The sequence below is a fragment of the Bemisia tabaci genome, chromosome 8 (assembly GCF_918797505.1).
Source record: "Bemisia tabaci chromosome 8, PGI_BMITA_v3".
In the NCBI taxonomy this organism is placed as follows: Eukaryota; Metazoa; Arthropoda; class Insecta; order Hemiptera; family Aleyrodidae; genus Bemisia; species Bemisia tabaci.
The window spans coordinates 38,026,916-38,051,019 of NC_092800.1; the positions used below are offsets into that span (position 1 = coordinate 38,026,916).

The following is a 24,104-nucleotide window of genomic DNA, read 5'->3' on the forward strand; positions in this document are numbered from 1 at the left end:
ATTTGGAAAATATTTCCAATTGCAAAATGCGGTCAGACTGTGGTTAGTCATAGAATAGTGAAAAACTGCGAGCGTTCTGTTATACGCGAGACGGATAGCCGCGAAAATTTCCGATCGCGAAAAACAGCGAGTGTTCCGTTATACGCGACACGAATAACCGCGAAAAACTGTGAAGGTACCGAGACACATCAGCTATTGCCAAATTTAACTTGATATTTTTTTACAAGAGAACGTTCATGCGGATTTTTTTTAAAATTTCAAGGAATTTGCTTCATTTTAGGCAGAAAATTCACTGAAATTTACACAAAAATCCGCACAACCGTTTTCATGTAAAGACTTAAACTGCCCAGTTAAATTTAGCAATAGCTCGTGTGGCTTGGTTTCTTTCTGCTTAATACGGTCCAAATAGGTAAGCCCCTAAAAATTGCAATCATAATTTTCCTGATGGTTGATTTTTCATCAGTTCGCATGGTACTGAATTTGCAAAGCGAACAGTTGCAGTTCCGCTCATTTTTGGTCTTGGGTTTTTTGGTCCTTAGGCTTGAATTTGGCAAATATGTATTACCAAAATGAAAAAATGTACCGAAGCTAAATAAGTAAATAAGAAGTTCTGGTCCAATACCTACGATTGATGAGGGAGTTTTCCCCCAAACATGTTCCGCCGTGGCTTCATGACTTTGGTTTAACCTTTATATTACGTATACATTTTATAGCTTTAGGCCTTAAGATGACGCTTACGGTTGAAATAGCTGGCACCCATTAAAGGCGCGTTCGCATGGCATGCCAAGCTGCTCGTCAGCCGCCCAGCATACAGCTTAAAACACGTGCGCATACATGGTGTCTTAGTTGTTGTTTGCTTATGATGCACGCAGCATGCTTGGAGCTCAAAGAGGGCGCGTTAAGCTGAACGCCAGACAAGCAGCTTGGTATAGGTATCATGTGAACACACCTTAAAAATTCTCGTAGACCCAAAATGAAAACATGGGAATTAAACCGTAGGTACTACTGATGAGTAGATTTTACCCTTTAGAATTTCAGAGGTAGCATCACTGCTGTGTCAAAACATAACATGATGCGTGCTTCTTCCGGGAAGTGAAACATGCTCATTTCAAGGTTAGGGCTGCAAGGAACACTTCATGGCTTTTCTGAGGTATGATGCTAGGGTATAAGCAGATAACTTAGAAAATGATCAAAAACTGGACAATAATGAATTAGGTTTCATAAAAAATAGCATAACTGGCTGGAATTAAATCAGTTGGTTTTGAAATCACTTAAAAGTGAGGTTAGTTTCGTGGAAAACCGGGATGTGAATTCCTTCTTACCTGGCATCGGCAAACTAAATCTGCTTCACCGGCAAGCATGTCCACAACTTTCCCTTTGCCTTCATCGCCCCACTGAGCTCCTAAAATCACTGTTACCTTAGCCATTCCGAACAAATTACACCGCACACTGACAGCATGGACCGACTTCGCAACACAAATAAACACAACAGCGAGAACGACCGCGGCACGAGCACTTGATGAAAGTTTAGTGATAAGGTTTCAAAGCTCACCGCGTGGTAGCGCTGCGTTCGCCTCGTTCGCCACGCTAGTCACGTGACGGGTGGCGCGAAGATTAAATCTGCCGCCAAAAATTCAAAATTAAGCCCGCGCCAAAAAAGAGCGCAACTTATACTTCCGCTAACTGCGAATTGTAATGAACCGCATAGTTCTACCCCCAAAAGTTCTGGAATGGACCATCCGTCGGTAGAAACTCGATTTGAGAGCCTGGTGCTGTCTCTTGTAGTAGGAAACTGATTGTCCTTAGAAAAACAATTCCGAGTATGAGATCGTCACATAACAGGTAAAAGAAATGGATCAATTCTTCTGAATTGCAGCACTGAAGTCATGCAGAGCGCGAATGACAGATGGTTCTCATAAAATATAAGGTGATATTATAGAAGGTTTTATTTATGAAATATTAGGAATTTGCGACCCTAAAATATTTTCTCAAATTCGTTACTCATTTTTAAAATTCTCTTTGGTCTTTTTTGCATTCTTCATTTTTTCTTTTTTCATCATGTTTCCTTAGAGGTTCATTTTCAAAATTACAGGGCTTCCTTTTAAAAGAGAATATAGTATCAGCAGATATTTGGAGCCTAGGTACTCAAATGAAATGAGAAAAAGATTGAAAACACAAGCTTGAGAGGTAGATATTCTGTAAATAGTCTGAGTAAACATAACTATTTAGTTGACGTTTTGGAATTCAGATATACCTACTTAAATGAGTTTTTTCCCCGTCGTTTTGCTGTCTTTTTTTTCATATTTATTAATAACCTTACACTAGGTACATAACAAACCAAATTTTATCAACTCTCATTAAAAACTCTTAATTTCTATTTCCTATGTTTTAGCCCTGTTTCTACTGTGCATAGTTCTTTCACTTGTGCTCATAAAATTGTGACAATGAATTCATCAGCTTCTGATAGACAGGTTCAAATTATTCTTGCATCTTGACTATGGTCAGAGAAGTTAGCTGGCCAAGGATTCTGAAACATGAATCAAATTAAGTAAAAAATGGCTTGAACCGAAGTCCGAAACTAAAAAATCTTGATCTGCTTAGGTACTGGCATAAAAGCATTGACTTGGCATGAAAGCATTGATTTCTAGAACTGAAAGTATGTACAAAACAACCTCAGCAAATCGACGTCACTGTTGAATTTCATCTAGAAGTATCCAAACTGCAACAGCTCAAAATTTTCCGAGCATACTTTAGGTACTTTTCAGCCCCCAAAAAACGAAAAAAAAAACTTTAAGGCTTGAAATTTTACTGTAAAGTAGAAGAGGACCACAGAAAATTCGAGCCAAAACTTGGGATTTTTCTTTCTAGAAAAATATGGCATACACTAAAAAGTTGAAACGTTGCTAGGTATTTGAGATGTGTGCAGTCGAGTCATATTTTATCAATTTGTCACAATCATAGGTAAAAACTTCATCGTATGTATTATCATTTATTCGTGCACTAAAGTTTCAACTGGGAAGAAAACTGGGCATCTAGATACCAGCAGAATATTTTTTTCCTTTTTTTTTCAGGTTCCTACCCTTTTGAAGCTGAAAAATGCAAATATTGCAGCCGCTCAAGTGATGAAGCGATTTTGAACCATTCAAACTAAACTTTGCATCAAAATCACCTCGAATTCAAATTCTATTCATTTAGACACTAGAACCTGATATTGGACCTATTTCAAACTGGAGTCCAAAAACGTTCCAACATGTTGACTTAATTTACTCAGAGGCTTTAATGAACGTTGGATTCTATTGTCAATGGGAATTTGATCATTTTCATGAGCTGTGGACGAAATGATCTTTATATTTGGATTGCATTTTGCAAAAAAGAACCACTAGCATTGCAATGATGCTAAGATTGTGCAACTTCATCTTTTGCAATAAAATTGCGGAAATCGTGAAAAACTATGAAATTTAGATGGTAATTTTTGTCTTAAATTTACAGTTTTTAGCGAGTAAAATAGAAACTATTAATGGATATTCGGGTTTTTCCTCCAAGACAAAAGAAGTTGCACAATCTTAGCAACATTGCAATGCTAGTGGTTCCTTTTTACAAAATGCAATCCATTTGAGCATTCATTAGTGATCAAAAACTGTAAGTGATGAAGTTTTGTTTAACTTAGAAGAATAAGTGAATCAATATTATAAGTGAGGGGAAAATATTATTATGGTGGTCACTTACTGAAAAAGTCATGGACTAAATATGGTAAGTGAAGAAGGATGAAGAGCTCTATAGGCCTCCAAATAAGGGCATACGAAATCTCAAGAACGACCAAAGAGAACCAAAACTAGATAAAAACAAACAAAAAACGCATTTATTTACTGTTACGACTGAATTTATTTGTTACGTACTTTGAATGGTTATTTCCCATCGCCCATTAGTTAGTACGCCTATTTGACTCCTCCCTACCTTAAATAACGCTGTCAATCGTTGACAAAGACATTAATGTGTTCTGTAATTGAAAGACAGCCCCAAGATGGAACATATGACATCCCTATAATGATAGAAGATATGAAGGTTGAAAATGATTTCTTTGGGAGAAATAATTACTTCCATGGATTTAACCAGAATCAGCCTAACTGTTTTATACTATGCCTAATTTTCTCTCAGTTCTAACTTTTTTACCAGAGAATTCAACTGCTTGACGCCTTTAAACTGGTGAATTTACCCTGGATTATGAAGAATATTCACAAAAAAATTTTAAGTCTTAATCTGGCTTCGTTTTCTCTTTGAAAAATAAAACATCATGGAAAATTAGGCAACGTTGAATGTAACATTAGGCTGATTCTGTTTAAGTCCGTCCAATTGTAATGGATTCATAATTAATCATGTCAGTGACCGTTCATTCATGAGAAAATATATCCATGAGGAGCAGAAACACATACCATTAAAAAATGCAAAAGAAAAATGTAAAAACTTATTTCGTTATTGATGTTTTACATGTTAAGAGCCTACGCATGCATAAAACCGCTCAAAATAACTCCATATTAAGAGAAACTTCACAGTTATATTGAAACGCCAACGTTTATGGGAAAACTACAATAACAACAAAAATTATTTGCACTTACATCAAAAAAGGTACCAAGAAAATATGGCAATGGGCGAATATTTCTGGAGGGAATGAAAAATCTATGAGTAAATATCAAAGCTGCAGCTGAGAAGAGTAGGCTGGCTAGGAATGGGCCTTTTGTCTCGGAATTTTTTACAAGCCAGTCAGCAAAAGGATTCCCAAAAATACAAAACCCGCGGGAGTAAAGTAGTAGCGCTGCACAAGGTACAAGTTTTTTTATCATTTGACAAGCATAAGGGCATTTCCTTTCTTGTTTTGATTATATTGAGGTTAGAACAGCTGATAATTTAAAGTATGTGTTGTCATGGTTTTCTACATTATAGCTCAACAAGGCGGAATAATTAAGGGTATTTAACTGATAAGTCACAACAGACGAGGGTTAAACTTAATACTTTTTATTCTCATGTGAAACATTTTGAACTCGGAACAAAGTAACAATGATTAAACGCTTGCACGACTCAAAAATAATTAAAATTACGAATACATAGTAATAAATGAAAATTAACAAGTGAACATAAAAAGTTAACAACAACAATGAAAGATAGATAGAGATGGAATTCTGCTTTCAATAATGGAGGGTATGTTAATGATTTGGTGTAAGCCAAACTGAGGAAATTTTAAGCAAGATTTAATGGCGAGACTCACCAAAATGTTTCCTAGATGATTTTTTTAGGGTGAGCGAAGATAATTCACAGAGAATTTCAGTGGAAACTATTGGCTAGTCTTACTTTAAAAAAATTAAATACGAGCATTGACTTAAGAAGGTACAATGTTGCAATCCAAGATATGCATTTTTTCGAATTTAGCCATCGATGCTCAATTTTTACAAAATTCGCTGTTTGCAACACCCTGATTATTGGAGAACTTAATGACTAAGTAAGTACATTGCACGACAAAATTACAAAAAATAGATGAATTAATAAATAAATTAATAATCAGATTCCTTGGTGAGAAGAAATTGAAAGCAAGTCAAAATCTTATCAATGAATTCACGATCATTCAATTAGACTATTCTTAGTTTGGTAAACAATAATACTGATCAAAATCAAGTGAGCCTAAGGCTACGTCAGGCGGAAATATTATTTAAGAATAATAAGATAATATAAAGACGCACAAGCAATGATTTAGGGTTTATAAAAAATATAAATAACATTTTCCGTGAATTTGTTTTAAAAGTGCATTTGTATAATACTTCACCTAGGAAAAATAAGACGGCATATTGTCAGTAATTCGTCCATTATTTAAGCAACACATAGCTCAGCAGAATTGACTTTGTATTTTTATGCATGTAAAAGTACTTTAATTTGACTGTTCCTGGGAAAAAGGACCTTAGTCCATATGAATTGAGATTGAGTTGTTAAAATTACAGCATAGGCAAGTTTGTACAAATATTTTGGGGCAAAAATACCAAATATCAAACCAAACTACAGTGATAGCGGTTTAAAGAGTGTGGTTAAAAAAAAATATTCCAGGGAGTCATATCTGAAATTCTAATGTAGCATGTTCAAGGTATGAAATTGCCAAATTTTAATGCAAATCTACTTTTTTTATTGACCTAAAATGAACAAGAATTAAACTAGCACCTTAAAGACTACAATACTAGAGAAAGTTTCCTGTAAACATCTCATTAGAATGACAAGAAATTGCTCTATGGAAGCTTCTGCCTCGCCTTCTGGTTACTCCTTTGGAAAGTCTGAAAGTCTTTGGAAAGAAATTATTTGTTAAATTGTTGCCTAGTAATATAGTAAAATATTCAGAAATAGAAAAAGTCAGTTATAATTTATCAGTCGCTCAGTAATTTAAGAGAAAAAACACTGAACAATTCCCTTTCTAGCAAGGAAAATTAATCAATAAATACATTTAGTATCTTGTGCGTTTTAAAAAAATTGAGTATTTGTACAAAATTAAAGGTAACAAAAAGGAATCTTTCTCACCGGGTAGATTTGTCGGACTTCCAGGGTGCAATGGAAGATTTACTGTCTTCATTTTAGGACTGATACTAAATGCATAATGGAAGATAGCAGATTCAAAAAGTATTTTTCCAAAAGGCGATCCTCTTATTTAGCGTCAGCTCAATTCATTTGCAAACATATTAACTGATCTTGTGTTTGTTCATTAATAAACTAATAAATTGGTAACAAAAAGGCTTTCATGGTTATTGAAGAGAAGAAAATTGTGATGAATTTGCTCATTAATATTTGATTCTTGCATTTTTGTTGAAGACTAAAGACTTCACTTGGTTCGCAGGAATTTCGTTCATGATACAATCAACGAAAAACAAGTTCTAAGTTGCATATTTTGAACCCCCAATTAAACCTGCATCTTTGAGAAAGCCAAGATGGCTTCCAAACAGATCCTCCGTGCTGCAGGTATACTTTTGACAGCGCAAACTTTATGATGTAAATCATAGTTCCTGCAGGAATGCATTGATAATAGATACATGGGCCATAAATCACCAAAAGGGGGCGGCGTAAAAATGCACCCCCTGCGGAGAGGATATTTTCGGATGCCGCTTTGGCTTTCTTGGCGATGTGTATTAAAATGAAGCCTCAAAATATCCAACTTTGAACTCGTTTTTAATGGGTAAAATTCAGAAAAATCCATATGGACTAAGTGCTTCTTTTTAACTGGGCAAGAATTAAATATTACTCAAAAAGCTCATTGATTACTAGATCAACTCAGCACTCCTCAATGTGAGGAAACATGTCTGAGGAATGGTTACAGGATCTTTATTGGAAAAAAGGTTTTTTCATTCGAAATTATGTTCACTAGGAGCATTACGGTAATATGACTAATTGACTATGATATCTTGATTCAGTGATTTTGTCTATGGTCAGAGTTGAAAAACTAACTTTTCCTGCGAATAAAGGAAAAATATTAGTAAAGGTCAATATTGTAGGTTCTGATACTCATTGACTTCTTTTTAACTTAAATCAATTAGAGAGAGACCTGCCTCTCTCCTGATGCAAAGCCTGATGATGAGAGCTTTATTTGGAGAATTGATTGTATACATAGTAAAACAAATACTACACAGAGAGCTTTAGAATCAGATAAGTTCATTGACCACCTCAGAGATTCTAATTTTTTTTATTTTTTTTTTTTAAGGTTCGGTCCTAATATCTATTGAAAAAAAAAACTTCAAATGGTTTTCCTTTTAGGCTGGAAGACTTTTCCTTCAAAGATTACATTAAATGACATTTGAACAAGGAAAAACTAAAGTGTATACCATTTTGAGCCCATAGACAAACATCCAAGGCGCCTATTAAAAATTGTAACCACAGGTTGAATCATAACAAAGTTTAATAGGACAAGGCTTTGGTGTGAAAACGAGAAGATGATTTCAATCTCCAGATCATGGATTCAAAACTTCATAGCTCATGTCCAACATCAATAGCCTCAAGTCAAAACCCTAACTAAGGGTGTTCGCTACTTCTCTCTTTGAGACGCACTTCAGAGCGCACTTCTAATATTTTTACATAATTGACAAAAATCTATCATGATAAGCAAAAATGCCTAAAAAAAACACAAATTTGGATTAATACAAACTGATGGCAAGCTTGCACTTACTTTTTAAAAATAATGCGGTAACTGCAAGGGCCTACTTTCAAAATCTAGGAGAGCAAAATCCAAGACTCAAAATTCGACAAAATAATTATTTCAAAAGCAAAGCAGTAGTCTGTAGTTGTGGATATGTACTTAACTATGGACTTGAAAATTGAATGAACTCATGTAAAAAGAGCGGAAGTTCAAAAATTTATGAGCCCTGGCTTCCACTGTTTATCAGGATACGAGGAAAGCTAGGGCTCATAAGTTTTTATACTTCCACCCTTTTTGCATGATTCCATTCAACTGGTGAACCTTTTTTAAATTCATATACTTCATCAATGACAGAAATGTGTTTAAAAGTATACTTTGGGTAAGTTAAACATAAACTTAAAAAAAATAAAAACTCATGCAACTGATAAAAAATTGCACACGGCAGATATACTAATCTGTAAACTCCGCTGCCGGCTCCTCAATTTCCTGTTTTGGTTTTAAAAATAGCAATGGTGACATGCCTAGTATGCAACCAATTGTGACACCAATTGTACGACCCTAAAAAGAAGGCAGAGAAAACATGACAAATCATTAAGAAATTTATGAGGAACTAATGATGAAAATATGGAGAGAGAATTTTTTTTCCTAGCAAATTCTCCACTTATTAAAAAATGACCTGGAGAGATTATTGGCCCATACAACCCACTCCTCCTTGAGTTTTTTTGAGAAGCTGTCAATCCTTTTGTATTGTTATGAAGATCATGACCTGTCACTAATGTTCAATACAGACTCCAACAGAATACCATGACGTGTATTTTCAGAAAAAATCATGAGATCTTTTTATCTCCATTGAGAAAACTTGTGGGCGTATCTGTACTGATTGGATGGAATTGAACAGAATCAGCACAAGAGCATTTCATGATGCCTAATTTTCTCTCATGTTATATTTGTTTTACAGAGAAATAAATTATACCCTTTAATTTTGAGAAAAGTAGCAGAAATTCTCCCAAAATTTTTTTTTTTCCAAAATCTTGTTTTTCAGGTACTTTTGTGAACAGAATCTATAAAATACTCAGACACTGTAATTAAAAAAAAAAAAAAAAAAACCTATGATTAAATTTTTTCACAAATACTTTTCCTTTGCTCAGCAGAGTCACTTACCATATTTGCAGCTCGGCGAGTAATTTTCATGTCCATTTGAACAGGGAGAAGTTTAGGAGGTTGAAATCCAAGCTTGCTGACAGCTTGTTCAACGTACCATGCAGAGCCAATCCCTAGAATGTCTGATATCGTGTTTCCTAATGCAGCTGCTGTCATTGTTGTTATGACGATAAATCCACTAAGTGCTGCCTCTATAGTATCACCCTGAAAAATTATCAATTTTTTTTATTTATTTTAAATTTTTCAATAATTAAGTAAAGATACAAAATGTAATTAAAGAGATTATCTCAAGGGGTTTTAGTAATCTTTATAGTTTTTTTCTAAAAAAATTAAAGGTTCCTGCACCTTACAGAACATTAAACTTAGCTGACTACCTTGACCAGGGGTTGCAAAAGCTTTTCAACCTTGTAATTGACAGATTACAATTGTTCGAGTGCAAGAATGGAAAGGACTACATACATTCGCATATGTTTTTAGCAAAATTCCAGAAATTTTTAAGTAAAAAGCAAAAAAAAATCACTATGAAATCTTTGTGAGAAAAGGGATTTTTATAACAGGAAGGGCAATTTGGAAAAAATGGAAAGGCTAAAAATTTTCAACATAGTTATTTTTTGCTCTCTTTTGTGCGCGATGAGTTTTACCAATCTTCACAAAAACTTGGAACACAATGGCCTTTTTTGCTATTATACTTAGCTACCATCAGGTGCATTAAGAGGAAAACGAGCATTTAACAAAACTCAAGCTAAAAATGACACTGAATTTCTTATAATCTTCAGTTTCATAATGTCCCGCTGATGAGAACTTTAGTATCGTTTCTGGCTTTAGTATTGATTAGTTCTTGCTTTCATCAAATGCACCTGATGATGGCTAAAATAGCCAAAATGAACATTGAATTCTAAATTTTTGTGACAACCGGTAAAATTCATAGGGCAAAAAAAGTATGCAAAAGGTAATGGCCATGACGCGTGATCAAAGAAACCTGAACATATCATTTTTCTGCATCCAAGGCCTCAATGACAAAGGTTTAGTTTCTACGGTGACTAATGGCCTCTAGAAAACATGTTGGATACCTCCTAAAAACACATTAGAGGGAACCTCCCTTTCTGATTACCTCTGTAGAGGAAGAAGTAAGATGATTGGGAGACTACTGAGATACTTAATGCTGAGCAAAAAAGCTATAGAAAACAAATAGATGCAGCCTTAGATTCTTCCTTGATGAACTGTAACTACTCTTGCTGCAAACAACATAAGGTGAAAATATTTTGAAGTGTATGAAATGTAATTCTTCAAACACTGCCTCTGTAGATTTGACCTTGTCTTGGTGCCACTGAGCCAACCACTCCAATCTGAGGAATCATGAAAAATTCATAGTAACCATGATAATGCTCGTTAGTTACAAAATGAAAATGAGGAAAAAAATTAAAGTTAAATGGTAAAGAGGGCATGATAAAAATTGACTTACAAAAGTGATCATGAAAAAATTATCTAAGAATCCAAAGCCAATAAACGGAATTGCGTTGAAGATGGCAACTGAAAGAACAAAAAACAAAACATTAATAGCATCTTGTTAGGTTTCTTTAAAGAGCATCCCAAGAAAATATTTTAGTTGTCAGCGGACTTAATTATTATCAATTGAGACAGTTTCTGGATTAAACCATTAACCATCAAAGAGAAAGACAAGAAAAAAAGTCTGGGCAGAAATGGACTGATAACTATAAGGCAGTGCTAAACCCCTTTTTTTACAACTCAGATCAGAGCATTGAGAAAATTTTGTAATTAAAGTTTGTGTTAACAATTTACTTCCACACTTCAATGGAACATTGATGAAGTAGCCCATTGTACATTCGCAAAAATTGCCTTCTCCAGTGACCTCCAAGGCTCTTTGACACATTACTGCCAAAGCTGCTCATATTTCTATCGCCCTCCAAAGGACTGAAACCCTCTAATTTCTTGCTCAACCCTCTATCACCGCACTTTCACAAGGGATTCCTTCCTTCTCCTCTCTGGACGACTGAGGAACCCAACTTTGGACCCTCTTTGGAAACCGCAACCTAGCTAGTAAATTATCTAGACAGATACAGGCTTGATGTAAGAGCCACTTTCATGCAACCGATCAATTCCATAATTCCGTTCCTCCTCAATTTGGTCTCGCTCATGAATGCAAAAAAATTTCAAAAACTGGTTCGCTGTACTAAAAACTTAATTTCAAAATATTAGCTGTATCTGTGCAAGATGTTATACAAAGGCAACATAAAGTTTTTCTACACTGACATTCTGTACACTGAGGCCGACACAAAGAGCTACCAATGAGAGAATAATAATTTGCAACTTGTATTTGGCAAAGTCCGATAATGTTCTTGAACTTCTTTATCACCTCCTGTGTTACTTTTGCAAAAAGTCCTCTGGACAAAATTTATTAGTCTGTAATCCCCCGTCAGTGGAACAGTACCTGATTGCACTAAAAATCAAAAGGTAGATGGAAAAAAGAGGAAGAGGAAGATTTAGATATGAAAAAAGTTGTTTAGGCATACCTCTTATGATATCACTACGCGTTGGTTGTGGGACGGTTTCCGCTGAAAAAATACGGAGAAATAAAGTGGTTAGACTTCACATTAAAAGTAAAGTGAGACCTTTTCGCTCTGTCAATACGACTAACCGTCGAAAAAATATGGTCACAAATAGAGCACAAAAAAGTCAGTGATATCTTAAGTTTTAATTCAATTCTAAAATGGATCTAGGTACTAATTAATTTCATTTAATTCTCTGATACTCAACTCTATCTCCCTTATTTTGAAAATTGTTTGATACAAAGCTCTGATGGCAAAAATCATGTCTCAATAAGAAAAATGTAGGCTCATTTATTTTCAGCACCCAAATAAGTTTAAAATTATACATGACGGGTCCAGTATAAAGAGCTGCAATTTCCATTCTGTGGTGTAAAAATTTTGAAAATGATTTAATATATTAAAATAAGTGACCCATATCACTTTTCTGCATAACACACTGTCATAATTTTGCCGCTAATATGCAGGCAATTTTTGATACTTAAAGTACATTAAGAGAAGCTCACCCAATCTTTAGGATTACAATAAATTGAATGATTCCCAAATTTTAACACAGCGGACTTTTAATCCTTAGCGTTTCACTTATCAAAAACAGAGAAACATCTATACAAGATAATATACTTACGATTCAAATCTAGAAATTAGCAGCAATAGAAAAAAAGAAATAATAAGTAATTGAAAATTGAGTGAACAAACAGATTGAAAGGACATTTCAGGGGTAAAATATCAATATTACATGCAGTTGAAATGTATATGAACATGTAAGATTCATTTCTTGTGTGCTGAACTGTTTGATCTGTTTGGTGGAGGTGACTGTAATTTCGAATCATATGATTAAACATAGATATTGATAGCTAAAGTCGCAAAATACGTACCTCAGTTTGCATTGTTGTAAGTCTCCACTCATGTTTAATTTTTTTAACAGAAAGCTAACTGAAATTTAGTATTGAAATTTTTGGTGAATTTTCTTTACTTATTCTACAGAAATCACACAAAATTAGGTACCAGGAAACTTATTGATTAATTTTCCATGAAATAAATAAAACATACTTAAACAGAAATTTCTTAATGTTATACAATTGAGCTGCATAATTTTCGCATTTAGCCATCGATATCCTACCGCACATTTTTTGTAAAATAGGGGCTTATTTTTCTAAAACTTTCTCATGGTTTTTTAGTACTTCTGGTGCTATTCATGGATGTTCTCTGCTCCTCTGAGGTACGAGCGTACATCCATTTCCACAAGAACACCAGAGAGCACGGAGTTTTATGGACAACAGAGCTCACATGGAAATGAAGATACGCCCATGTGACAGGGGAGCAACAATTTGAAAAATTCTTTCTGAGTAAATTAATTTTTGGAAAAGACCTTATGACATCATAGTCAATTTTGAGGCTTTGAGAAGGTCATCCGGTGGTGGCATAGCCTTGAGGGCAAGCTCAGCGAAGACGACAACAGAGAAGATTGACAAAATGTATCATATCTATCATCAGTAGTAGTGAGTTTAGTAATGGATTGACAAGAAGTCGGGAGTTTGATTTTAAAAAAAAAACCTGAAGCTGTGTAATTGTAAAGTAACAGAGGGTAAGGCCCTGATCTTGCGAATACTTACTATACTTTTGCAGCAACCAATCTTCTGGTAAAGGACAATATGATCCTGTGGGATCAACATCTCCAAGTTGAGCAAGCCTGCTTGGTCTCCCGAACTCTGATCTCCATCGATATGCAGCTAATTGATCTGAAAAAAAAAATGGAGAAAAAATATATAAATCGTTAATAACCAGAAAGGCTTTTTGTCAAGAGGTCAGATTGAACTTTCATTACCGATATGATATTGGACTCCCTACCAGCTGTAGTCATAAGTCTTAATTTCTGTTCATGGTCTGCGCCACGAAAAGTGGCGGGTGAGGGGCGGAGCCAGTCGACCGGTCCAATCTATCGTTGAAGGGTTGAAGCGCAGGTATTGGCCCAGTCATTACCCCGTCTCAACTACGGGCCAATACCTGCGCTTCAACCCTTCAACTATTGACTGGACCGGCCAACTGGCTCCGCCCCTCACCCGCCACTCTTCGTGGCGCAGACTAAAGTATTAATTCTGCTGGACAAGCAGTCAAATTGTTGATAGGTTTACATTATATTAGTGTGAGAGGGTAGAATGTTGGATTAAAACGTCAAGTTGATGAACCTCCCAAGAGAGGCAGCTACACTTACCTTTGTAGTCTGCTTTGGTTTCATCTGATGTCACATGATGAATTGATTCTAGCAAGTATTCCCTTTCTTCTGGGCTTAAATTCCTTACAAGTTCATCAGCCTTTTCTTTCGTTAATGGATGAGTAGTATCTGACTTCAACGTCGAGAATCTTCTTAAACAGTTTGTGCGCTTAAAATAATGGCTCCTCACACTTAAAGCATAGGAGTTTTGGCAAAAGGAATATTGTTTGAGAATCATCTTAGAGAAAGCAATGTGAAAATTTGAACCCATTTTGAGTAAGTTGAGTTTTTGGTAAGTTCAAAGCAGAGGTAAATTGAAAGATTGGTTTACAAAGTTGTTTTCCAAAAAGTTATTTAACCGAGGTGGATTTTGAAAGACTCTTTCGGAATCATTATGGTTGTGGAAACTTAGTTAAAATTAATATTAATATAAATAATATTGTATTGGAGAACCAGAGAAGTGAAAACCCTTTCTTATCACTTATCACTAGCAACTTTTCTCGCCCTACAAAAATAAACAAACAGCATAGAGTTTTCTCCAAGAAGAGTGGCAACCCCACGTGGGTGGTTCTCCGATTAGACAGGAGCCCTTGAAATTGCCTTGAAAGGACTCAATAACTGCATATTTATTATATTGATAACATAAAGGTACTTAAATCCTATAAAAAATGTTTAAAAATCAAGTAGAAATAGTTTATTCATCCGTTCCAGATACATTTCCTCAAAGTAGGAAATCGATTTCACCATAATCTAAGAAAATTTAAACCACAGTTGGTGTATGGGGTGAAGACCTATGTGGTAGTCATTTAGTCTATGATTGTGGTTTGTTTGTTTGTGTAGTTGTTCTCCTATTTATTTTTGCCACAGAAAATTCGATCGGAAAAAACGCAAATGTCATCATATATTTTAGAAATTATTCCCCGATAACCTCTCTAGAAGTGAATTTATTACCCATGCATCGTTGCCTCAAGTAGTTCCTTAACAACCATCATTTCATTTCCGTATGTTCGCGTCCAACCCTTTGTGATAAGAGAAGGAAGGAATGACGTGATCACAATTAACTAGATGGAACTGCTTAAAACCCATCAATATTACGTCTTGTTAAACGGAGAACACAGTCTTTGGTGTGACCGCAAAACTGGGGCGTTTGAAGCCAAGCCAGGTAAAACTCCTATCATTATTGAAGTCTCTTACCAGCGCAACCAAGGGGCACTGGTCCGCTCAAATATGTTACCTCCAAATCCACCATTCCCACATTTCTACCAGTTCTAAAATGTGTGTTATATACCAAATTTCTGAGGATCGATCGTAGTACACAGAAATTTCTGCGGTCCAAGGTTCTCTGTTGTTCTGTGTGGGTCGTGCGTTGTTGTTTTATCACGGATAGAAAGGAGGGGTTAAGTATGCTGAAACTCGAAGTCTTGCAGTTCCTCATGCAGCTATTTTAGCCTTTGTTCCCTTTCGATTAAGTAAATAAATATCTAAGTATCAGACGTATCAGTTTTATGGTATAAGTAACGAACTCTGCATCTGCTTACACTCCATCGCTAAGAAATTTTCAGGAGATTGCTTTTATTGCGGTCACAGCAGCCGTAAAAAGATTATTTAATCTTCACCAAAAAAATTGCAAAACTTTTTGTGTAGTAGATTTGGCATAAATTCTTTAATAAGCATCTTTTCCATGGGTTGCAACTCTAACAGGGAGCCTTAAACCTACAGAGAAACACTGAAATTACCCGCATAGATGAACCGTTTTACTTACTCCTGACACCACAATTATCATCTTCAAGGGATAATAGAAATGTTTAGGAAATTATTTCGTGTTCTAAGTATGCCTTTTAATATTTTACTCTCTTGTCTAGGAATGTTATTCATCCTGATACAGATGAATACACAGTACAAAGAAGCATTCTCTGCCATGTCCAAGGTTGACTTTTTTGCCACCAACCCGATTGTTGAGACAGAAGAAATCAAATAAGGACAGGGGCGAGAGTGTCAATACTTTCAGAAGATTATGTCAGTTTCTCAGCATGTTTAACCTCCTTTTCGTTTAATTTTACCCGCATACTTAGTTGTTACTCACAAAAGAAAATAAAAATTCACATACCCCTTTCTTTCTCCTCAGAAATTTTCAGCCGAAGACAACTACCTTGGTCACCACTATGTAACGCTGAGTGACCATGAAGTAGAACTTTTCTCCATTGAAAAATTGTTTCCAGCACAAGGGATGTTTTTCGCTTCCTTCCGTTGATTCAATAAGACTAATTCTTACAGTATGGTTTTGTCTTTATAATGTATGCTTATATTTCTTTTTTCCAAAGGATGGGAGCTAGCCAATGGTCAAGATCCGGAATGTCTCGGCATATTCTATGGCCTCATCGGGCGAATTCGGCTGGCTGACTGTGATGATAGACTCTTATTGATCAAAGAGTGCGCAACTGTTGGTACTTTACCATCAGGGCATGTCGTCAATGCCATCACCTCCATTGCAATACTCCAGCCTACTGCTCAGGTACATCTACATATTACCAAAGATAAAAATTGTTTTTTTTTCTTACTTAAAAGTCTTGTGGGGTTGTGGTACAAAGCAGCACAAGAGGAAAACAAAAATTGAAAAATCAAAATGATATGACCAAAGAATTGTAGGTAAAAAGCATGTCATGGAGGAGACTTTGTTGGAGCCCTCCAATAGCGCATTAACAGAGTAAAGGGCTTTAGAAAGAAGAAATTTATGGAGGCTGTTCAGGAACATAGTCAATTTTTTGTCTTGAAAGCGAATTTCAATCTCCCATGGGAGGGCATTAAGTATTTGAATAGATGAGAACTGGACCACGTTTAACAGAAAGGAACCAAGCCACATCAGCTATTGCCAATTTTAACTGGGCAGTTTAATTTTTTACAAGAAAACGTTTGTGCGGATTCCTTTGACATTGTTAAGGAATTTGCCTTGTACTATGGAGAAACTTCACTGAAATTTGCACGAAAATCCGTACAACTGTTTTCATATAAAAATTTAAATTAGCCGATTAACTTTGGCAATAGCTGATGTGGCTTGGTTCCTTTCTGTTTAACGCGGTCCAACTCATGGTCATGTCAATAGAATGACGGACGAAGGGCTGCCGAAGAAGATGCTGGATAGGGTTCCTCCTGGGAGGAGACGAAGGGGACGCCCTGTGAAAGGGTGGCGACAGGGGGTTTAAGAAAAAAATAAGGGGTGTCAACTCCCTGAAGGGCTTTGGGAGGATAGGGGACTTTGGCGGCTAGGCGTTGCAAAGTGCCAGAGAGTGCTATAAAAGCGGCTCTATATATATGAGAACTTGACATGATGCATCGTAACGGAAAGACAAACTTTGGCATTGCTCGTGTCCCTGTGTTTGCTGTTCTAAGTGTTAGCTGGAAGAAAATCTTGAGCCACAATAAGGTTGTGAAAGATGGATAAAATGATAAGAGATAGCAGGAAGGCTGAGCAGCTGTTGGCAAGGAGAGTTTAGAGGGCGATTAAACATAATTCTTCAAAACTTTTCTTATTTTTGATAGCTCTCCTTTCTCATCCAACAGATTGCATGTCTTTTCTCTCTTAGAGCCATTTTAAGGTATAGCACACCAGGTGCGCAAGTTTGTCAGGTAAGTCAGTGAGGGATGGCACCGAAGAAAGAATTCAATGGGATTTCCTTTGACATACTGTAATACCGTCTTGGATTGACGCCTTTAGCAGTGGACTTGCAAGCCTTAAGTGTTATACCTTTATTGCTCTGTTGTTTTCTTTTGTTTTATGTAGCAACTTTCATATAATTCACAGGGTGTAAATGATATTGGACTGAAACCATGTAGAAAGCACCACAAGCAACAGTTGGATCTTTTAGCCGCAAGTAGCCAAAAAGCAGCAATCGCCAAAACATGGGGCTCCATAAAATCAGCCACTTCATCCATCAAAACATCATCAACACAGCATGGATTCATGCAATCGGTCAGTCACCTGATCTCTTCTAATCAAAGATTTTTAATCATGGGATTCGAATTGCACGCAAAATAAAAATCTATTCTAGTAGAGTATGATGAAAGAAAAATGTCTCTCAAGCGAATCTACTTATAAAGTTAAGCTGAATCTAAAGTACCTTCTGTATTGTTTTTCCTTCTCCATGAACCAGGTATCATTAGAGATAAACTATGAATTTATTGTATTCCTCAATTAAATGAATGAAACGTTATATCAATTCAGTTCAAGAATTCTCTTACTTTTATATTTGTCAAACATCAATCTCAAACACCTTGATGAAAAAAGAGATCAAAAGAGCCTTCCAATTTGCTGTGGTAAAATAAAAACCAAGGAGAGTTCAAAGTTTGCAAACGATGAGACTTTTTACTGGTAAATCAATTTATCCCTCTGTTTACCCCCATGTTTTTTGTCTATTTTGAATTTTATTTCCCTACTTTTTTGTTCTGAATTCCCTAATATTAAGACATATTCTTTGTATTACTTTTAGAGTTCCAAAACTGGGTTTTCCCTCCGAAAAGAAACCAAAGAAAAAGAAAAATTTGAGAAGCGAATTGTAGATGAACTGTTCAGAATTTTCACGGGCACCGATTCATTCTATTATTGCCCAAATGGGGGTGATCTCACTAACTCAGTCCAGAAACAGTATTACAATTCTGATCGAGAACCAAACGCATTCAGCTGGAGGCTTGTGGATGATCGGTTTTTCTGGAATAAACACATGCTGCAGGATTTGATACTTACTAATGTGAGTTTTCAGTGTTGATTATCATTATTATTCTTACTTGACTTTAGCTGAAGCAGCTACTTGAAAAATTTCCTCCTCCAAACTAATTTTTCTGAAATCTTTTGGTTGAATATGAACGTTCCAAATTGTTCATTATTCTCTATTAATTTTGTTCAGTTCCTAAAAATTACGTTTTCCATGAAATACAAGATTGTATGCTTTGAAATTACTTAAAGACTTTTTTTAAAATTTTATTTCTTATGAAGAACGTTTAAAGAAAACAAATATGTATAGCCCATAGATGTGAAGGACAATAGTTCAGAATAAAAATAGTGAACCAAACTTTAAATGAAACATGAGCGGAGACCTACAACTATGCAATACCCATGAGACCGAGATATCCATTTTACTCCATCGATATTCTGATACGAAAATTTTTATGATTTTATCATGACTTATATTTATTATGTTTGAATCTAATTCTCTATAATTTTTGCCCTTGTTTTCAGGATCCGCAGATGGACCCTTGGATTATTCCTATCATTCAAGGCTTCGTTCAGATCGAAACGGTGCATTTAGATTGTAAGAAAGAGGTTAGTACTTGTAAGTGAAAACCACTATGTAAACAGGAGAAAATTTTGGAGAGAAACATAGATGAAATGAAATTGAGGTCATTCTAACAGCAGGTCAATATTATACATCACATGATTTATTCTGTGCAGGAGAGAATGCCTTATTTTACTTATTTTTGATCATCTCTAGGGAGAGAGAACCCACCATTTGGATGAAGATTTTCAAGGCGGGTAAACTTCATCAGCTTTCGACAAAAATTTGGCACTTGGGTTTTTAACAAACATTCTCTTCAGCACCTCAGTAAATAAGCCACGAGTGGTCTAGTTCATTTTTGTAATGATGACAGTCAACAGATACTTTTTCAAATCCAGCTTTGTTGAATTTGTTGAAAAACAGATTTTGGGCCTAAATGCATGCAGAAATAAGTGAACATAGTAATTTCCTTCAAAATTTCTTTCTCCCATCACTATTTAAGTCTCTAAGTATTGATACTTTTCCGTCTTCCTCAGGCATTTTCATTAACAATAATCAGTCGAAGGAGCAGATTCCGAGCGGGAACTCGTTACAAACGAAGGGGCCTTGACGAATCAGGGCGATGTGCTAATTATGTTGAAACGGAGCAGATTGTATGTTATAAGCACCATTGTGTTAGTTTTGTTCAAGTAAGAGGATCCGTACCTCTGTATTGGAGTCAACCCGGCTATAAATATAGACCTCCGCCTAGGTTACATAGAAGTAAGTAGAATTCATATTTGTCTTCGCTTCTCTTTGTAGTAGGTAAATATTGTTTGTTAAGGTGATTCGATGGACGCCATATTTTGTTTCAGAACGGCATGCGATATATCGCATCAATTGGTTCCATTTTTCAGCTATTTGTCATTTTTCTCCAATTTTGAGATCGCAATTCTGTTGTCAGGACACTAAAGCACTCACTTACCAATTTTAACAAAGAAATTCAACATACTAAAGGCGTGGTTTTTTTAGAGAGAAAACATCGCATTCGATACTGATATCAAAACTGCACTCGAATGCAATATTTTCTCTCCAAAAAAACCATGCCTTTATTATGTTGAATTTCTTTGTTAAAATTGGTAAATGAGTGCTTTAGTCTCCTGACAACAGAATTGCAATCTCAAAATTGGAGAAAAATTATGAGTAGCTGAAAAAATTGAACCAATTGATGCAATATACATATCGCACGCCGTTCTGACACAAAATATGGCATCCATCGAATCACCTTAAATGGTCCTTGGCTCAATTCAAACTGGTGATAATAATTAAAACATTATATCTTCAGCAGTTGGTGATGTCGGAAATTTCTTATTATATTTTATTTTTTAAATGAAAGACCAATCACTATACTTTTTTAAACACGTCTATATTCTATTTTATTCTTTTTTCCCTGAATGAAGGACATCCTGTAAAGGTTTGCACATGTTTATCAGCTGTAGTATAGAAATGAAGTATCAGCAGGAATTTTCATAATGGGATTTTTATATAAGATGCGGAGTCTTTCTCTGTACATCATTGACATGTGGTGAGTGATGATACGACTTTTCTTCATGAAAGGGAGCCCTACTGATGAGCTCCAGTATCTTTCGCGAATCACTCTCTGGGGAAACTTGACTACCTGCCACGAAGAAAAACTGCTGGCAGATGCAGTAAAGTTGAAAAAGCCAGTCATAAATTACGCAGACTGCGTGCCAAGGAGATGATTTCAGACTTGCTTGATATGCCGAACGTAAATTTTGTAAAATTTTACTTGCAGAAAGTCTATTCCATTGGCCGCGTGTATCTGTTGTGTGCAACAGACCCATTGAGTTGTGAGACAGGATTTGAGTTTGTGAAATCTTATTAAGAAGAATTCGGCCTCTTATTAGATCGAATGTGAAGCAGTTCTTTATTAATATTATCGTAACGATTAATTTTAAACTCATTTGTTTTTCAGCTAAAGCAGAAACACATGAAGCATTTGAAAAACATTTCAATGAAGAATTAGCATTATACGGACCAGTGGCAATAATAAACTTGGTCGAACAGACGGGGAAAGAAAGTGTCATTTTCGACGCTTACACAGAGCATGTGATGATGTTCAATAACACTGACATAACCTATGTTACTTTTGATTTCCATGAATTCTGGTAATAAAATTTTGCTCTTTTGTCCAATTCTACCGTGCCAAGGAGGAATGCTGTATGAGCATTTGAATGTGGCCAAATCTCCCTCAGTAAAAAATTTATTTTTAAGAATATTTAAGATTATTTTTCCCCAGATTTTCCAGTCCTCTCCTCCTCTTTTCTTCTAGGATAGGGCTTAAGCCTTTTTTGTCCAGTCATAATGGGTCACTAAACCGTGAACGAATTTTGACTTGCGAATATAGTTTTCTGAAGGAAAATGACGCGTATAACACGATGCGAACATTAAAAACACGAACAAGTAACTCAATTACCGAGAAATGCGCAGTTCAAATCGCTCAACTCATACGCAAATTTAAAACGCCCCGGTTTCGTGCCGCACCGAATGATGTCATCCGGCACCAATCAGAGGCGGACACGGGTTTCCACGACGTCCGTCAAATGTCTATCTACTCTTCGTATATGAGAACAATACTAAAGTCGAAATTATATCTTTTGAATTCAAGACTAGAATCTCATTCATATGTTAGCTGTAATAAACAAGCAACAACTCCACATTGAAATACGTTTTATTTTAACAAACATCAGAGGAAATTGAGAGAAGATTGCGTTATGACCACCGTAGTACATCAACCGCGTCAGTTTCCCGCCATTCGGGTGCGTTTGAAATGTCTTGCAGTTTTTAGATTTTTCAAAAGAGGTTTTCTCCGCGATTTTGGCTCCATGAAAATGCGGAAAAATCACCACGTTATCTCCTCACATAGTACTTTCAGAATATTCAATAAAATAAACAAGGTTTAGTGACCCATTGCAATAGGCGAGTATGAAAGGGATAAAATTTGATAAAGTCGATAAAATTTTCAGAAATGATTTACTTTATTGCAAACATTGAAACAGAAAAACTCCAGAGTTTTCAAGAAAATTCGTCTTTTCTCAGTAATTTGGCAATTGCCAAATGTTCCTATGCCGTTTTTCTTTTGGCAGGTAGTAATAATGTTGAAATGAGTGCATTTCTGATCAATTTGAAGCATTTTGGAACCAGTTGATCCTCTTGAAATGTGTATTACTTATGCAGCATACTTTAAAGAATTAGCTCATATTCCAGGTTCAGTGGTAAGAAAATGAGTGCCCTAAACCATGCTTTAATCGCATTGAATGCAAAATGTTAATTTTCTCCCCTCAAATCGGACTGATGAATTCTTCTCTTGTTTTTTGAAAAATTCATTTAGATTCATTTTTATAATTATTATTGGATTTTTGACAATTCTCAACTTTACCCTAAATTTTATATTCAGTCGGACAGATTTTTAACTTGACCATCATCTAATTTTGCAATGCGCCGTGATCAAAAATTTCAGGGCTGTTAAAATTTTTTAAATGCTACATTTAGCCGACAGTTCTTATTTTAAGCTGCCAAAACCTTATATTCTCGTACATGTCACGCTTGAAGTGGGAGAAGCGGAAAGTAAACTTTTGATTCTTTAATTTAATTTAATGAATCGTTTTGATTTATGTAATTAAAGAACTGCTCAATCTTTGTTTTAGCCGAGGCATGAAGTTTGAGAACGTGACCGTCTTAATTCATCATTTGGAAAAAGAAGGAGTCTTGAATCAGATTGGTTATTGTTGGAGGGATAAACATGGGCTGATAAAACCACAAACTGGAATCATAAGGACTAATTGTATCGATTGCCTAGATCGCACAAATATTGTTCAGGTATGTACAAGTTCGACCTAATTTTCAATTCAGATCTTACCTCCTTCCCCCTCCTATCCAAAAAATTGGTTTTGAAAACCTGTGGAGGAAAGAATTCCGAAAGTTTGAACTTTGAAGAGGAAAACTGAGAACTTCGTGATAACTTTAAAAGTAAACAGCATAAACGGATTGATTGAATTTATTTTTTACCTGGACTTTGTTGTGCAGTATATGTACATATGTATTTATTTATCTCTTGTTTTTTTGGTTCGATTTAATTTTTAGACTGCCCTTGCGAAAGTTGTCATAACTTCTCAACTAACGAAGCTGGGCTTGGTGTCTCCTGAGGGTACATTTCCTGACAACTTGAAAACAATATTTCAGCTAATTTGGGCCAATAATGGAGATCACATCAGCAAACAATATGCAGGAACAAATGCTTTGAAGGTAAATTTTAAGGATGCATCATATTAAAGATTTACATTTTATTCTTTACTCATCATGGGCGCGTGTACTTGCATCAGAGAAGTCGACACAGAAGCCGCCTGAATATATTTTTGTGTTTATGGCTTCCTCTGAATTTTCTGCTGTAGAGCTAGGGGAAATTAAAATGTATGTAGTCATGAATGCAAGCATACTCAGATGTAGCTCTTGAAAAATAGTTTTTCAGCCCTGATCTCAATATTTCAAGAATATTTTGCAAGATTAAGTACCAGGAAAATGAGACTAATTTTATAGTATTATTTTTATGAATATGAGGCCCTATTTTTTGCTTTTTTTTATAAAGAACTTAGTCTCTCAAGACTACCTGACTGGTTATAGGACATTTCTTCAACGATTCCTTATCCGCATACCTGTTTCTTCTAGTAGTTTACGTCCCTGCGTTTTTT

At 35.6% G+C, this 24,104-nt stretch overlaps 4 protein-coding genes across 4 annotated transcripts in view; 1 reads left to right on the forward strand and 3 right to left on the reverse strand.

Moving 5' to 3' along the window:
* The window catches only part of LOC109033811 (adenylosuccinate synthetase), a 34,896-nt gene extending 33,382 nt beyond the window's left edge, over positions 1-1,514 (reverse strand). Inside the window, 1 exon segment of the mRNA XM_019046589.2 lies at positions 1,323-1,514. Within this exon segment, the coding sequence (XP_018902134.2) occupies positions 1,323-1,427 (105 nt within the window). The 5' untranslated portion in view covers positions 1,428-1,514.
* Positions 1,515-2,180: 666 nt separating this feature from the next.
* Positions 2,181-4,969, reverse strand: LOC140225240 (uncharacterized). The gene is made up of 3 exons (XM_072303463.1): positions 4,614-4,969; positions 3,727-3,832; positions 2,181-2,527 (listed from the first exon to the last, which is right to left on the reverse strand). The coding sequence occupies exons 1-3, from the start codon at positions 4,836-4,838 to the stop codon at positions 2,511-2,513; spliced, it is 348 nt and encodes a 115-aa protein (XP_072159564.1). The 5' UTR covers positions 4,839-4,969; the 3' UTR covers positions 2,181-2,510.
* Positions 4,970-4,994: 25 nt separating this feature from the next.
* On the reverse strand, positions 4,995-14,603 carry LOC109033827 (transmembrane protein 65). Its single transcript, XM_019046633.2, has 6 exons — positions 14,090-14,603; positions 13,491-13,616; positions 11,845-11,886; positions 10,776-10,843; positions 9,314-9,517; positions 4,995-8,710 (listed from the first exon to the last, which is right to left on the reverse strand). The coding sequence occupies exons 1-6, from the start codon at positions 14,358-14,360 to the stop codon at positions 8,603-8,605; spliced, it is 819 nt and encodes a 272-aa protein (XP_018902178.2). The 5' UTR covers positions 14,361-14,603; the 3' UTR covers positions 4,995-8,602.
* A 266-nt stretch (positions 14,604-14,869) lies between these two features.
* Positions 14,870-24,104, forward strand: part of sp3 (phosphatidylinositide phosphatase spermathreecae) — a 32,435-nt gene continuing 23,200 nt past the window's right edge. Inside the window, exons 1-9 of the mRNA XM_072303461.1 lie at positions 14,870-15,251; positions 16,411-16,601; positions 17,889-18,056; positions 18,574-18,831; positions 19,320-19,403; positions 19,893-20,118; positions 21,332-21,524; positions 23,064-23,235; positions 23,500-23,661. Coding sequence (XP_072159562.1) covers positions 15,155-15,251; positions 16,411-16,601; positions 17,889-18,056; positions 18,574-18,831; positions 19,320-19,403; positions 19,893-20,118; positions 21,332-21,524; positions 23,064-23,235; positions 23,500-23,661 — 1,551 coding nt within the window. The 5' untranslated portion in view covers positions 14,870-15,154. The remainder of the gene's footprint in view (positions 15,252-16,410; positions 16,602-17,888; positions 18,057-18,573; positions 18,832-19,319; positions 19,404-19,892; positions 20,119-21,331; positions 21,525-23,063; positions 23,236-23,499; positions 23,662-24,104) is intronic.

Excerpts from the sequence above, each read along its gene's own strand:
- LOC140225240 (XM_072303463.1), bottom strand. The coding sequence starts at position 4,838 with ATGATAAAAAAACTTGTACCTTGTGCAGCGCTACTACTTTACTCCCGC. Across the intron at positions 3,833-4,613 it reads TTCTTGGTACCTTTTTTGAT|TTTTGGTTCTCTTTGGTCGT; the intron begins GTAAGTGCAAAT and ends GTTTTTATCTAG.
- LOC109033827 (XM_019046633.2), bottom strand. The coding sequence starts at position 14,360 with ATGGGTTCAAATTTTCACATTGCTTTCTCTAAGATGATTCTCAAACAA. Across the intron at positions 9,518-10,775 it reads ATTTTTTCATGATCACTTTT|GGTGATACTATAGAGGCAGC; the intron begins GTAAGTCAATTT and ends ATAATTTTTCAG. Across the intron at positions 8,711-9,313 it reads CTCGCCGAGCTGCAAATATG|GGTCGTACAATTGGTGTCAC; the intron begins GTAAGTGACTCT and ends CCTTCTTTTTAG.